This window comes from Microchirus variegatus (assembly GCF_963457635.1).
Source record: "Microchirus variegatus genome assembly, chromosome: 5".
NCBI classification, from domain to species: Eukaryota; Metazoa; Chordata; class Actinopteri; order Pleuronectiformes; family Soleidae; genus Microchirus; species Microchirus variegatus.
In genome coordinates this window covers 33,896,893-33,912,744 of record NC_139806.1, presented here as the reverse complement: position 1 = coordinate 33,912,744, position 15,852 = coordinate 33,896,893, and the positions used below count along the sequence as shown (strand labels likewise).

Genomic DNA, 15,852 nt, shown 5'->3' with positions numbered 1-15,852 from the left:
CTAACTCTGATGTGCACATTGTCTCTTCACTCTGGCTTAGTCACAGATTTCCACTCTCTTTTGTTTTGCCGTGATGCCGTTTTTTGGGCTTCCTTTGTCAAAGTAAAAAAAAACAGATTCCAGTAAGGACTAACCGCAGCAGATTCAGTTTGTGCTCGATGTGGACGAAACGTGATCCTCTTCTCTCTGAAAGACGACAGGAAATGAGACGCAATCACAGACATGGAGTCATGTAACGGGAATGAACCATGTGTCCGTTTACAACCAAGTGTTGTGCCGCACAATGTGTGAACTGTTGGGTTTTTCTTTCAATCACTCCCTTAAAGGGACACTGTGTAGTATTTATGGGTTTATATGACCCAAAATCCACTTTTTTATACATATTATGTGCTCCTGTATTGTCTAGTCGCTGTATAATAGTTTTTGTTTCATTTTCGTAGTGTTTCAAAAATTCATGTAAAATAACATGGTCGCGGTCCGCAGTTGCATAGCCACTGTTAGCAGAGAGACGCCATGTTTCTACCGGAGCCTGTAAGGACAAACGCGAGAGAACAAATCAAGCGTCTCTTCACTTGTAGCAGGAAGTCCCGCCTCCACTCTCTCCGCTTCGTCTGCTACGGCCGCGGTAGCTCCGCCCTCTCCCTCGCCTCACGAACCTCATCTGCTGACACGGAGAAAGACGACGAGGACGACATTTGACCGGCTGAGGACACCGTAGCGCTCAGGGAAGGGAGGGGGTGAGCAGAGGAGCAGTTCTTTGTTGTAAATTTCAGCCTCTCCTCTAGATGGCACTATAAACTACTTACTTCACCTTTAAGGGGTCGCCACCAGTGTTGTTTTTACGTCAACGATGACGATGACGAAATCATTTCGTTGACGCCACTTTTTTTCATGACGATACAAGACGGTGACGAGATAAACGTGGCGCTTTGATGACTAAAACATGACTAGACTTGCGTGAGTTGGGGGTGACGAGTGGGTGGTTTGACGTTCAAAATGCATGACATTTCTGCTTACTTTGCATGTTGTGATTTGGCACAATACAAATACAATATATTTGCTTTGATTAAAAGGTGAAGTAAGTAGTTTATAGTGCCATCTAGAGGAGAGGCTGAAATTTACAACAAAGAACTGCTCCTCTGCTCACCCCCTCCCTTCCCTGAGCGCTACGGTATCCTCAGCCGGTCAAATGTCGTCCTCGTCGTCTTTCTCCGTGTCAGCAGATGAGGTTCGTGAGGCGAGGGAGAGGGCGGAGCTACCGCGGCCGTAGCAGACGAAGCGGAGAGAGAGGAGGCGGGACTTCCTGCTACGAGTAAAGAGACGCTTGATTTGTTCTCTCGCGTTTGTCCTTACAGGCTCCGGTAGAAACATGGCGTCTCTCTGCTAACAGTGGCTATGCAACCGCGGCCCGCGACCATGTTATTTTTACATGACTTTTTGAAACACTACGAAAATGAAACAAAAACTATTATACAGCAACTAGACAATGCAGGAGCACATAATATGTATAAAAAAGTGGATTTGGGGTTATATAAACCCATAAATACTACACAGTGTCCCTTTAACAACAGACCTACTCTTTTTTTCCATGTCTTTATGAGACCATTACTGTTTTTCAAATCTTGGAATATCTTTTTATATTCTTTTCTTCGTTTATTAAGATCAAGGGGATAACTCTCTGTGGGTAAGGAAACTTACCCTGACATTTAAACCTGTGCTTATTATTATTTTTTAACAAGGCCATGATTTCTGTGATAACAAAAACACTTCATCTGACCACACTACACTTAAAGAGAAAAGGATATTTCTGCATGATCAGTCATATTTCACAAATTCTGCCAGAGGGTATGAGCACAATCATTTTCACTACCTGTGAGCCGGTCCTTGTTACTTATGTATAACCGTAAACATCTCACAGACTCACAGTCATACCATGAAGTGTGTGAATATGCCGATGTCTTCTGAAAAAGCACGGAATCAGGAAAAAAGATCGCGTCATCTACTGACCTCCATCTGTTGGTGGATCCAGCTAAGTGACTGAGTGATGCGAGTATAAACGCCTGGCTTGTTCCTCATGGCACAGCCGATCCCCCAGCTGGTCGCGCCGACCAGCTTCCACACGGACGCGTCCTGACAGGCGAGAGGACCGCCACTGTCCCCCTGAGAAAACAAGCCTTTAAATCACAATGATACATAAATGATTTACAGTAATGGTGACATGTTATTTTTGAGGTCCAGAAGTTCTGGGAAAGGGAGAGATAGGTATCTGAATTCTGAAAAAATCACTCACTCACAATCAAATCACAATTAAGCCGATTTTGTATTTTGGTAGAGAATGTGGATGGATATATATCTGTCCCTCGGTGTTTTCCTACATTGTGTAAAACATCTGTACCTGACAAGAGTCAACTCCTCCCTCCAGATATCCAGCACAGAGCATCCAGGAAGAGATAAAGCCTTTGTAAACTTCTGGCTGGTTGCAGGTCTTGGTGGAGAGGAGTGGAACCGTGGCCGAGCGTAGAACCACACTGGACTCTCCTGAAACATCACAGCAACATGTGTGTGTGTGCATCAGAAAGAATAGGAACAGAACAAGATAAGTGACTGATCTATTATTATTATTTTTATTTTTTATATATATTATTATTAGAACCAATTCAAGTGTACAGCAGTTGTGGCTGAGACTGACCATCTTCCTCTGTTGCTCCCCATCCAGAGATCCAGCACAGTGTGCCCTCCACAAAATCCTCCCCATGGTTAGGCAGGCAGATGGGCTCCACAAAGCCTGCAGAGAATATTAGTAAGAGAATGTTTTTTTGCTTTTTTTAAATAAGAGACTGCACCTAACTGTGTGTGTGTGTGTGTGTGTGTGTGTGCGCGTGTGTGTGTGTGCGTGTGTGTGTGTGTGTGTGTGTGTGTGTGTGTGTGTGTGTGTGTTCTTGTACTTGCGGCATACTGAGGACCAGTGAGGGTTTTTAACCAACAAAGTGAGGTCATTTTTACAGAGTGAGGACATTTTGGCCGGTCCTCACTTTGTTTTCATTGAAATCACTTCCTTAGTGAAAAAAAAAAAAAAATAATAATAATTTTGGACGACATAGTATAGTATGAGTTTTTTGTCAAGTTTTGGACCAACATTTTTTTTTTTTCAATTTTTTTTTCATTTTTTGGATGACATAGTGTAGTATGACGTTTTTGTCAAATTTTGGACCAACAATTTTTTGTCAAAGATTTTTTCAAATTTTGGATGACATAGTATAGTATGACGTTTTTATCAAATTTTGGACTGAATTTTTGTCTGAAAAAAATTGTCAAATTTGGGACGGCATGTCATTTTTGTCAAATTTTGGACTGAAATTTTGTCTTAAAAAATTGTCAAATTTGGGACGGCATATGTCATTTTTGTCAAATTTTGGACTGAAATTTTTTTTTGATAAAAATTGTCACATTTCGGACGGCATAGTATTGTACAACGTTTTTGTCAAATTTTGGACCAAAAACTTTTTTCCCCAAAAATTATTATTTTTTTAAACTAAATAGTATATAGTATGACGTTTTTGTCAAATTTTGGACCAAAAACTTTTTTCCCCAAAAATTTTAAAATTTTTAACGACATAGTATAGTATGACGTTTTTGTCAAATTTTGGACCAAAAACTTTTTCCCCAAAAAATGTTGACATTTTTAACAACATAGTATAGTATGACGTTTTTGTCAAATTTTGGACCAAACATTTTTTTCCCAAAAAATTGTCACATTTTGGACAACGTAGTATAGTATGTCCGTTTTGTCAAATTTTGGACGCCATAATTATTACAAACGGGATTTCTTTCATTTTTTTTTTTTTTCCCTTTGGCGGCCCTCAGTCTAATGTTGGGTTCCTAAATTGGCCCTCAGGTATCAACACTTTGAGAACCCCTGGTATAGAGAGAGGGGGATCAGCAGGAAAACACCAGTACCATTGAAAACAAGTGGCACTGCCAGTTTCATCAGTGCAATGTCAAAGTCCAGTTTTTTGGGCCGGTAGCGAGCATGGTAGATAATCTGCTCCACAGCCAGCGATTGGGCCCCGTTGTCTGGTTGCACTGTCAGGCCCACATGGACGGCCCACATGGATGGGTCAGCAAACCTGAGAACAAACAGCAGAATGACATATGTGAGATGCACATTGAAACGTAATCCTATTGAAGTCCAATGTTTGTTGTGTGTGATCTCCTCCTTATTCCTGACTAAATTAATTGTAAATGATAAATAATATTATATTGCCCAATAAAAGAAAACTTAAATTAGTAGGTAGCAGTCACATGCTGCCGGCAATGCGGTGTTAAGCGTCTTGCCCTCGGCATGCAGACTAACGGAGCCTGGAAAATGTTTATTGGACATTACTGGATACAGACCAATAAGTGTTAACTGTACAACTGTATTTACACCAAAATTGGACAAAAACATCATACTATACTGTGTCACTATGTCATCCAAAATTTGATGACATAGTGACACAGTATAGTATGACGTTTTTGTCCAATTTTGGTGTTGAAATTTTTCCCAAAAAATTGTCACATTTTGGACGACAGTAGTATGTCATTTTTGTCAAATTTTGGACCAAGCTTTTTTTGGAAAAAAATTTGTCAAATTTGGGACCAAAAACTTTTTTCCCCAAAAATTGTCAAATTTTGGACCAAAAACTTTTCCCCAAAAATTTTTAACATTTTGAAGGACATAGTATAGTATGACGTTTTTGGCAAATTTTGGACCAAATTAATTTTTTAAATTGTCAAATTTTGGACAACATAGTTATTACGTTTTTTTTTTCCTTTGGCGGCCCTCAGTCCAATGTTGGGTTCCTAAATTGGTCCCCCGGGTATCAAAACTTTGAGAACCCCTATATCATATATGGATTATTCATATGGACTCACCCGTAGACACAGTGTGCTGCAGTGAGGATCCAGTGGGATGTTATGATTGATCCTCCACATAGGTGCTCACTGCTGTAGTGGAGACTAACCTGCCAGGGGAACTGACCTGGTTTAGAGATGTTTCCTCCAACAATACGAGTGTTGTACTGAGGTCTGAAACCACACTCTGACACACACACACGCACACACACAGACACACACACACACAGTGATAATGGTCTTCAATGCACCAGCCACCAGTCATCCCATGTCCCCCATGATTCTCTCTAACCACAGCTACAAGTAAACAAGCCTTGTTTTGGAGATTCAGCTAACTTAATAATTGATTGAAATAAAGCCTCTGCTACTAACACCCAGGTGCTATGACTCATTGTGTGTTTCACTGTTATGGTCAACATGTTTAGCAGCTTTTACAAACTCTCCTGCAAGACTTGAAACTTAAATTTATTCCAAAATGATTCATCTGAAGGGATTCATCAGTGCTTTAATAATGAATTTCTGTATTAGAGACTTACAGAGACAGAAGACTTACAAGTCACTTCAAAACTATTCACTATATCCTAAATTCCCTAAAGTATGTCCAGCCTAGCTAGTGTAGCCTAATGGCGATATTTTTTAGACTTCATAGCCCCAGTTTGTCATACACAAGGGTTATTTAATGGCATCCATTAGTGAAGTGACTAACATCCTTTCGAGCATTGGTTCTCAAAGTGCGGCCCGGGGGCCAATGGCGGCCCACAGAAATATTTCTGGCAGCCCGCAATGAATTATAGTTGATAGTTTTAATCCAGGAGCTACTAAGCTTGTTAAATGTTTATTTTTTATATACATTACTGGATACAGACCAATAAGTGTAAACAAAAATACTGGGTATTTACCTGGTTTCTATATGGTGAATTTTAGTGTATTATTGGGTTATAAGGTGGTAATAAGCAGGTAGCTACAGCCCCCAATTACTAGCTATTTACCCAGTAAATATATGGTAACAGAAATGTGTTACTTGGTATTAACCTGTAATTAGAAGGTAAGAACAATGGCCAAAATACTGGGTAATTACACAGTAAATTATAAAGCGTTATTATATTAATGCTTAAATTACATTATATTAACGCTTTTATTACTTAACACTAAACTGTAGAACGTTCTTTCGTTTTTTTTCCTTTGGCGGCCCTCAGTCCAATATTGGGTTCCTAAATTGGCCCTCAGGTATCAAAACTTTGAGAACCGCTGCTTTAGAACCACTGAAGAAATTATACAACTGTTTTACAACTGATGACAAGTCATCTGATCTCTGTGTAAAACAAACTGTTCTAAATTATTGATCCAAATCATCAGCAATAAAGAACCTCAAAGATCAGTTCAACTCTATATACCCTATATATATATATATATATATATATACCCAATAAAAATAGCAGTGCATGCAAACACAAATATAAGAAAAATACTCATGCACACACACGTTTCATATCAGTTATATGAATATATGTATTGAACTAATGTAAAAGGGATTTCACATCAACATTGCGATTGATGACAAGGGTGTTTTTTTAAAATTACAAACCACTAGTCAAGTAAAACACAGAGAAAACCCCCCCCACACAAAAATACAATACATGCCACGCAAGAGCATAGGAGCATGAGCACACACAGTAAACTGATCCCGAGTCAGAACCAGAACAGAGGTTAATCATCATGATGAAGCGTGTTTGCTCACCCAGACACTTCAGAGTGGTCACTTTGCCTGAGCTGCACTGAGTCTTACTGTGATCACGCAGCAGGAGGTGGACGACAAAGCACACACACACAAACTCAATAAACATAACAACATAGACAAAAAGGGAGGTTTCCGACTGAGATGTCGTTGCAAATCGCCCATTGTTGTTTAAGGGGGACGGGGAGGCGGCTGCTCACTGCACATTTCAGTAAAAACAGTGTCGGGGGGCCCCCTATCGGCTCCGGGCCCCAAGCAGTTGCCTGCCTTCCCTGTTCACAAGCTGCACCTCTGGGTATTTCTGTCCATTAGTTTGTTTTTAAATTGGCCAGAAATCATGTACAAACGATAATCAGCTGAATAACGGTGTTTAACGTGACGTTGTGGATTCAAATTGTGCTTTTTTTTTTTCCAGTCAGTGAACATATTTGACAGCAAGATGGATGGATGTAACAGAAACGGAGGAATTCAGTGTGGTTCGGAGTGCTGTGGCATTTTCAGCATGTATATAGAGAGATGTTTGCATAGAGACTGAGGTGTTTGCACCTGAAGATTGTGGTGTTCTGGAGCTTGATGATCTGTGACTGGCTCAAGTTGATGGACACAAGATTGTGCTGAAGCTCTTGTTCAATGGAGTTCAGAGAAATGAAGAATGACTCCACATACCTGGCAAGACAAACAAGGTAAAAATGTCAACGTTAAAGCTGTATTTCTTGAAAAAGTGTATGAATTTGAATGTATTTTGCTTTTAAAAAGCTATGGCTAAAAGTTTGTTGTATAAATGAACTGTTATGTGTATATGAAGGGCTGCAATGTACTACTTTATTTAATTGTGCTGCTCCAATTTTACGTTTGTATAACTTGCAACATGCTGCCAATGTGTCCGATATACTGAGGCAGTATAACCTCTAACACATTGGTTCTCAAAGTGCGGCCCGGGGGCCAATGGCGGCCCGCAGAAACATTTCTGGTGGCCCCGCAGTGAATTACAGTTGATAGTTTTAATCCAGGAGGTACTAAGCTTGTTAAATGTTTATTGGACATTACTGGACACAGACCAATAAGTGTAAACAAAAATACTATATGGTTTCTATATGGTGAATTTTAGTGTATTATTATAGGGTTATAAGCTGGTAATAAGCAGGTAGCTACAGCCCCCAATTACTAGCTATTTACCCAGTAAATATATGGTAACAGAAATGTGTTACTTGGTATTAACCTGTAATTAGAAGGTAAGAACAATGGCCAAAATACTGGGTAATTACCCAGTAAATTATAAAGCGTTATTATATTAATGTTTAAATTACATTATATTAACGCTTATATTACTTAACGCTAAACTGTAGAACTGCAATCTGGTCATTAAAATGATTACAAATAGGATTTTTTTCTGTTTTTTTTTTCCTTTGTCGGCCCTCAGTCCAATGTTGGGTTCCTAAATTGGCCCTCAGGTATCAATACTTTGAGAACCCCTGATCTAAGAATTCAGGTCAAGGCAACAAACTGAACAGTGCGGGCATGTGCCATCACTTCAAAAACACGCCGATATACGTTCGTGACATAAAACGAAAGGAAAAGAAATCAAGAGATTTGAGTTGCGGCCCAGACCTTGAGTAGCCCAACTGTTTGCAGGCACAGACCCCAAGCCAGTTGTTCCAGTCTTCTGAGCAAATTGTCCTCCAAACCCCTCCTTTCTGGACCTGAAGCACAGAGCTCCGCCCACTCAGACGCACTGACAGACACGAGACAGACACAAAGTTTCCATTACGTAACCATTTCTGCCATGCGTCATGTTTTTAAGGTAAATATTTGATTGTATGTGCCCTAATATGTGTAAGCACTTATAATCAAGGTCAATTTGTGCAAAAGGATAATTTATTATTATTATTATTATTATTGTTGTTGTTGTTGTTTTTTATTATTATTTCTTTTTCAATTTATTTTTGTGTAATTGCATTTGTGAGGGATTAGTTCTCATGTTTTGTGGATTTCTATTAGGGCTGTAACCATACACAAACTCACGATTCGATTTGTATCACGATTTTTGATCCCCAGATTTGTCCCCAAAGCATGCTGGGAAGTGTAGTTTTGTTCCAGTGGAAATAACTTGTTTTGATGACCAGCAAAGGTAAGACAACATTTCCGCTTGTATTTCTTGAAAGTCGGTTGTTGTTTTGCTCTTATTTTGGGGCTGGATCCGTGACTCTTGTTCGTAGAGTGATAAAAATGTTACCGTTGGAATCTGTGGATTCTCCGCTGTTTACATAATCACGCTGACGCTTCGGTGCCGCCTTTAAACGGGGTCGTACCTATGTTCCCCGGGTCCTAGGTTCCCCGTTTTCCAAAAAAAAGGTCCTATGTTCCCCACTTTGTATGTGACAGGGGAACCTTTTTTTGAAAAAGGGTAGGGTTAGGGTTAGAGAGAGGGTCCTATGTTCCCCGGTCACATAGGGAACATAGAACCCGGGGAACATAGGACCCGGGGAACATAGGACCCGGGGAACATAGGACCCGGGGAACATAGGACCCGGGGAACATAGGACCCGGGGAACATAGATATGGTCCCCCTTTAAACATGTGCGCTGTACCGTTTTTTTCCGCTCCTGCGGGTTTGATCCATCTGTGTTTTAACGGTGTTTCGTGAACATAAGATTGGTTTATATGAGGTTTTAGCTGAGTTTCTGACCTTTCTGTGGGTATGCAGCATGTCTGTGTTTGTTAAAGTTAACCATGGTTTTATGACGCTTTTGTCGCTGCGTCTAACATCAGTAAAGAAGAGATTAGCGCGATTAAAAAACATAACGCGATTTTGATTTCGATGCGCATATCGTTACAGCCCTAATTTCTATGGATCCATGTTTATGTAACCCCCAAAATGGGTGTAGAGGCCAATGGCTTGTTTCCACCGTACTATGCGATACTATGCGTGACGTCGCCAGACTGCCGGCCACTGATTGGTCAGCGAGAATCAAGCCGAACAATGCCGAAACTGTAGATCGGTTAAAAAGCAATCCTGAAAACTGCTTGAAAAGGCTGACTTAACATATTTACACCGAGAGTGAGCATGAAGTGGACACACAGGGGGGCCACAGACGGCGAAGTCAGTATATGAGACGTGTGCATGTGCATGTGCGTGTGCGTGTCTCACCACAGCCGAGCTCGTCCTCTCCATTGTCACAGTTCACCTCTCCATCGCACTGAGCAGAGTAGCTGATGCACCGAGACGACGAGCCACAGCGGAACCTGCCCACACAGCTCAGACCCACTGTGGATACACAGAGGAAAAATCATCAAACACACATTCACACAGTCTGGTTTCCATGAGTTCAGGGGATATTACGTTGACTTACATTAAAGGGATAGTTCGGAATTTTGAACATAAGACCCATTTTTTCAACTCAGCCGGTGTGATGGAGACGTCTGGAGACGTTTTCAAGAAATTTCATTCGGTTCTTCTAGTTGCCGAGTTCGCTGGTGCTATGGCTAGCGCAAGTCAATGATACTAGAATAATGTTTGAAACAAAACTAACGTCGCATCGCATGAATTTTTGAGGGACTACTTTCTCAGCACGATACTACTATACGCCGCTGCCGGAAGTATGACGCGCTGCTGCTGCTGCTGAGACATAAATCCTTCAAATTGCAAGGTTGGTTTTATTTCAAACATTCTATCAACACAGATATGTTCATCGATAGTCTGCCGTTACAATCGATTTGGAGTCGGTATGAGTGTTTTTAATGCCATGCTAACTTGTATCATTGACTTGCGCTAGCCATAGCATCAGCGAACTCGGCAACTAGAAGAAGTGAGTGAAATTTCTTGAAAACGTCTCCAGACGTCTCCATCACACCGGCTGAGTTGGAAAATAGGTCTTATGTCCAAAATTCCGTACTATCACTTTAAAGGTGACATAGAGTGGTCCTGTTGCACATAAATGTTAGTTATGGAGGTCTACTTACATATATTAACTTGTTTTTATGGTCAAAAACCTCCTAGTTGCTGTAAACGAACCGATAGAAATCCTCTTTTCTGACGGTGTTTTTCTGCTGCGAGATTTCAGAGTGAACTTTCACCCCCAGAAGACAGAGTCTTGTGATTGGCCAGTACTATTCAGCACACCCGCTCTCAGAAGCGCAGCGCCCCCCTCTGGAACGGCGGATGCACTGCTCCTCGTTATCAAAACATTGTTTGAACAGTGTTTAAAAATAGCTTCTTCACGACTCCCCGCCGCAGTCCCTTTGATGACTTTAAACCAGAGTCAGACCCAGAGTCAGAAGACACTGTCGCTCGTGAAACACCTCCACAACGGACGTTATTCTTCTTCTGCGGTTCAATGTACGCAACCGGATGTGCCCGGACTAGTGCCCGGAGCAGGACGATCGGTTGTTCAGGAGAACCGCTGCTTACGTAACTATTACGGGATTTTCAGTGATCTCGTTGAGCCCCGAGATTACAATAAAACACAACGTTCTCAGCAGTGGCTGAACTGTTTGTTTCGAACCGTCAGGGCTTCATAAACAAGGTAATGACGCAGATACACACCAAAAAAACAGCGTTAATAGGAACTTCCGGTCTAGTTCCGCTTTAAGACGGAGAAGGAAGCAAGAAATGACTCTTGATTACTTTTGTTGTGCATGTGCTTGTATTTGTTACCCCTTCAAGACCATTTCTGGCATAAACACTGACCTTATCTGGGTCAGGTTTGGCCTTAAGGAAAAGCCTAATTTCTGGGGTGGAGGTATAACAGGTAGAGGATTTCATCAGATATTGATGGAGCAGGGTCACTTTGCATTCCAGTGGGCTCCTTACCTCCAAGTCCAATGCTGAGAGTGAGAGTGACCACCAAGATGGTGCAGGAAGCAATCAGCAGCTCAAAGCGGTGAGTCCTTAGTCTCTCCTTCCAGCTTTTCTGCATGTCCTCGTCTGATGAAACAAAAATACTACTACATTTGGGAGCTGGTTAATGTCGCTAAAAACCTGTGTTTGTTCTACTACTTCGTGTCAACAAATATCTGCTGGTTTATTCAAGACGTGCTTGTGCATTACATACAAACTGACAGGTCAGTGACCACAGAATTTGATTTGACAGACATAGAAACAACAGAGCTGTTGGGGCCCAAAGACTTTTGTACAGTGATATATCCACGAGTGACCACTGGAAAAAAAAATCGTCTTCAAGGGGCGGTGCACTATTCTGTTTTTATAATATTATAGTATAATTACACATTGCCCATGTAAAAACTTAACAATAATTATAAAACAGTTATTCAGATAATGAAATCAGCTGTAAAACTGAGTAACAATTCCACATGCACTTCAGTAGTATAGAACTACCACCACTAAGTTCACATACCTGCCACTAGGGGGGGTGAACAAGTGCTATACCTAATGAATTGTGATAAAAAATAAAATAAAAAAAGATTTATGACTGAGGAGGGTGTGTGTGTGTGTGTGTGTGTGTGTGTGTGTATGTATGTGTGTGTGTTATACGATGAGCAATGTTAATATAGGGGTACTCTATTAGGGCATCAGTAGATCAGTAGATACAAAACTCTGTAAAAACTAATTTTAAAGAAACTTTCCAATCATGTACAAAAAGTCAAACACTGTTCATCTGAAACAAATACTTCACCAAAACATTTCCCTCTCTTTAAATCATTGGTTCTCAAAGTGCGGCCCGGGGGCCAATGGCGGCCCGCAGAAACATTTCTGGCGGCCCCGCAGTGAATTACAGTTGATAGTTTTAATCCATGAGCTACTAAGCTTGTTAAATGTTTATTGGACATTACTGGATACAGACCAATAAGTGTAAACAAAAATACTGGGTATTTACCTGGTTTCTATATGGTGAATTTTAGTGTATTATTGTGTTATAAGCTGGTAATAAGCAGGTAGCTACAGCCCCCAATTACTAGCTATTTACCCAGTAAATATATGGTAACAGAAACGTGTTACTTGGTATTAACCTGTAATTAGAAGGTAAGAACAATGGCCAAAATACTGGGTAATTACCCAGTAAATTATAAAGCGTTATTATATTAATGCTTAAATTACATTAATGCTTAAATTACATTATATTAACACTTATTTTGCTTAACGCTAAACTGTAGAACTGCAATCTGGTCATTAAAATTATTACAAATGGGATTTCTTTCTGGGTTTTTTTCCCTCTGTCGGCCCTCAGTCCAATGTTGGGTTCCTAAATTGGCCCTCAGGTATCAAAACTTTGAGAACCCCTGGCCTAGATAAAAGTATTTTAAGTATACTTGAATGAATAAGATTGAAAGTGGTAAAATTATTTTATGAAATTATCTCTCTCTCTCTAACACACACACGCACACACACAAACACACAGCCCAGCTCTCACCTCGCATAAACGGTTGCACCTTCGTGACTGGCATGGTGGGACTCGGTGCAGCTACAGGTTGAGGATCTTCAGGTCTGGCCGAGTTGTTGTCCGACTGGCTGTCAGCAGTGAAACTGCCCAGCGGGCTGACATTCACTGTGTCGGGGGTCTCAACAGTGGGGAGGTCTTCCTCCGTCACTGACACCACCTCTATTCTCAAAGGGTCGGGCTGCTCTGCTCCCTCTGTCTTATGTTCCTGAACAGGGCAACATCAAGGAGAATGACTGAGTAAAACACTTCAGCTGACATCTGCTGAGGTGTGTTTGAGACATTATTGTCTCTCCACAGCTGTTTCGGTGCACAATGGATAACCAAGGATACGCAGGTGACCTCACAGACTTGTTTGAATATGATATTTTAATAAAGACGCCGCAGCTTCTCCAGTTTTTAAATCAGCACTCGTAATGGTCTTTGTTGAGAAGAGGCTCTGCTGCTGCAGAATGTGTGTGTTTTTTAGGTTAAAGGTGAAGTAAGTAGTTTATAGTGACATCTAGAGGAGAGGCTGAAATTTTTTCAACAAAGAACTGTTCCTCTGCTCACCCCCTCCCTTCCCCGAGCGCTACGGTGTCCGCAGCCGGTCAAATGTCGTCCTCGTCGTCTTTCTCCGTGTCAGCAGATGAGGTTCGTGAGGCGAGGGAGAGGGCGGAGCTACCGCGGCCGTAGCAGACGAAGCGGAGAGAGAGGAGGCGGGACTTCCTGCTACAAGTAAAGAGACGCTTGATTTGTTCTCTCGCGTTTGTCCTTACAGGCTCCGGTAGAAACATGGCGTCTCTCTGCTAACAGTGGCTATGCAACCGCGGCCCGCGACCATGTTATTTTACATGACTTTTTGAAACACTACGAAAATGAAACAAAAACTATTATACAGCGACTAGACAATGCAGGAGCACATAATATGTATAAAAAAGTGGATTTTGGGTTCATATAAACCCATAAATACTACACATTGTCCCTTTAAGTCTCTCAAATAAAAAGCAAAACAAAATAAAATAAAAAGTGGAAAAAACATGTAGTGACGTAAAACAAGCCGAATCGACATCAATAACAACCAGATTCCTTAATTTAAGAACACTTTAAACTCAGAATTATCTGTCTATCACATGTAAATAACTATACAACAGAGTATTAGAGCCTAACATGCATTTGAGAATAATGTCGTAATATGAAGTTCAATATCGTGCAACTTTTTTTTTTCCTTCACAATTTTAGTGTTGTATGGCTAATTCAGTCCATGTTGCAGTTCACTGCAACATGGACTGAATTAGAATTGGAGTTTCCGCTCCTTCTGAATCTTAACTATCAATCTATACGTTTCTTGAGAAACAATAAAACCTCTTGAACAGCGATCAGATGTGACCAGAAGCAACTGTGCAATTGACCACTAGCAGCCACTTATTTAAGAGATCATTTAGTCCAAGACTTTGAATTCTTTTCTTAGGAAGAGAGTCACTAGTTTCCACCAAAAACATTTCAAGCCCTGATACTGATGCTCATATGATGCTGATGTGACAAACAATTAAGTATTTTATCATTTGTGAAGCATAACCTGCAGTATATGGCCCCAATTCTCTACCTAATAAGCTATTCAAATGAAAAGTACAACTCAAAACTCTAAAAATATCTAATTGTCAAACAAAAAAATGCCAAATTTATATTTACAGAACTCTTTAAGTTTGACTTACTGATAGGTGGTTTGCTGTGTCGGCAGCAGTGTTGGAAACAGGATCTGCAAAACAAAACAGGAGAGAGACAGAGTGATGAGTGAACAATAAGATAAATGGAAGAAAAAGAGACTGAGGAAAAGGGTATCATCATCCTCGTCATCAACAAAAAAGATGAAACCAAACGTACCACTCTCCACAGAGCTTTTCGTCATTATTCCATTCTCCACACTCCACTGAGCTTCATTTAACACCACAGGCCTCTATTCCTTTTCTTGCTCTCTTCTCTTCTCTTCTCTACCTATCTTTCTATCTATCTTCCCTCTTTCTCTGAAATACTGAGTACAAAGCTGCAAGTTTTAATATTACTTTTTGAGGTTGGCTACACTATGGTACAAAGAGACACCTGAGCGGCTGAGTGCTGCCACTCTGAATGGGGATCAGGTAACTGTACACCTCCCACTCTCTGGGTCGAATTGCATACTTGTGAGTCCAGCCATTTGGTGAGAGTAAGAAGGTGGAGGGGGTTGGGGGTATCGATGCCTGGATACTTTATATCATTGGTTCTCAAAGTGCGGCCCGGGGGCCAATGGCGGCCCGCAGAAACATTTCTGGCGGCCCCGCAATGAATTACAGTTGATAGTTTTAATCCAGGAGCTACTAAGCTTGTTAAATGTTTATTGGACATTACTGGATACAGACCAATAAGTGTAAACAAAAATACTGGGTATTTACCTGGTTTCTATATGGTGAATTTTAGTGTATTATTGTGTTATAAGCTGGTTATTAGCAGGTAGCTACAGCCCCCAATTACTAGCTATTTACCCAGTAAATATATGGTAACAGAAATGTGTTACTTGGTATTAACCTGTAATTAGAAGGTAAGAACAATGGCCTAAATACTGGGTAATTACCCAGTAAATTATAAAGTGTTATTATATTAATGCTTAAATTACATTATATTAACGCTTATATTACTTAACGCTAAACTGTAGAACTGCAATCTGGTCATTAAAATTATTACAAATGGGATTTCTTTCTGTTTTTTTTCCTTTGGCGGCCCTCAGTCCAATGTTGGGTTCCTAAATTGGCCCTCAGGTATCAACACTTTGAAAACCCCTGCTCTATATGTATATATATATATATATATTTAAAA

The 15,852-nt window shown here is 40.6% G+C and overlaps 1 protein-coding gene across 1 annotated transcript; it reads right to left on the bottom strand.

The window, feature by feature from the left end:
- Window positions 1-144: 144 nt before the first annotated feature.
- On the bottom strand, window positions 145-14,911 carry tmprss3a (transmembrane serine protease 3a; the record flags this gene model as incomplete). Its single annotated transcript, XM_083889740.1, has 14 exons — window positions 145-186; window positions 2,008-2,160; window positions 2,396-2,538; window positions 2,690-2,785; window positions 3,958-4,127; window positions 4,915-5,080; window positions 6,632-6,678; window positions 7,175-7,294; window positions 8,237-8,360; window positions 9,777-9,893; window positions 11,439-11,552; window positions 12,997-13,231; window positions 14,718-14,761; window positions 14,887-14,911. 14 exons carry the CDS (start codon window positions 14,909-14,911, stop codon window positions 145-147), a joined length of 1,596 nt encoding a protein of 531 aa, XP_083745866.1.
- Window positions 14,912-15,852: the final 941 nt, after the last annotated feature.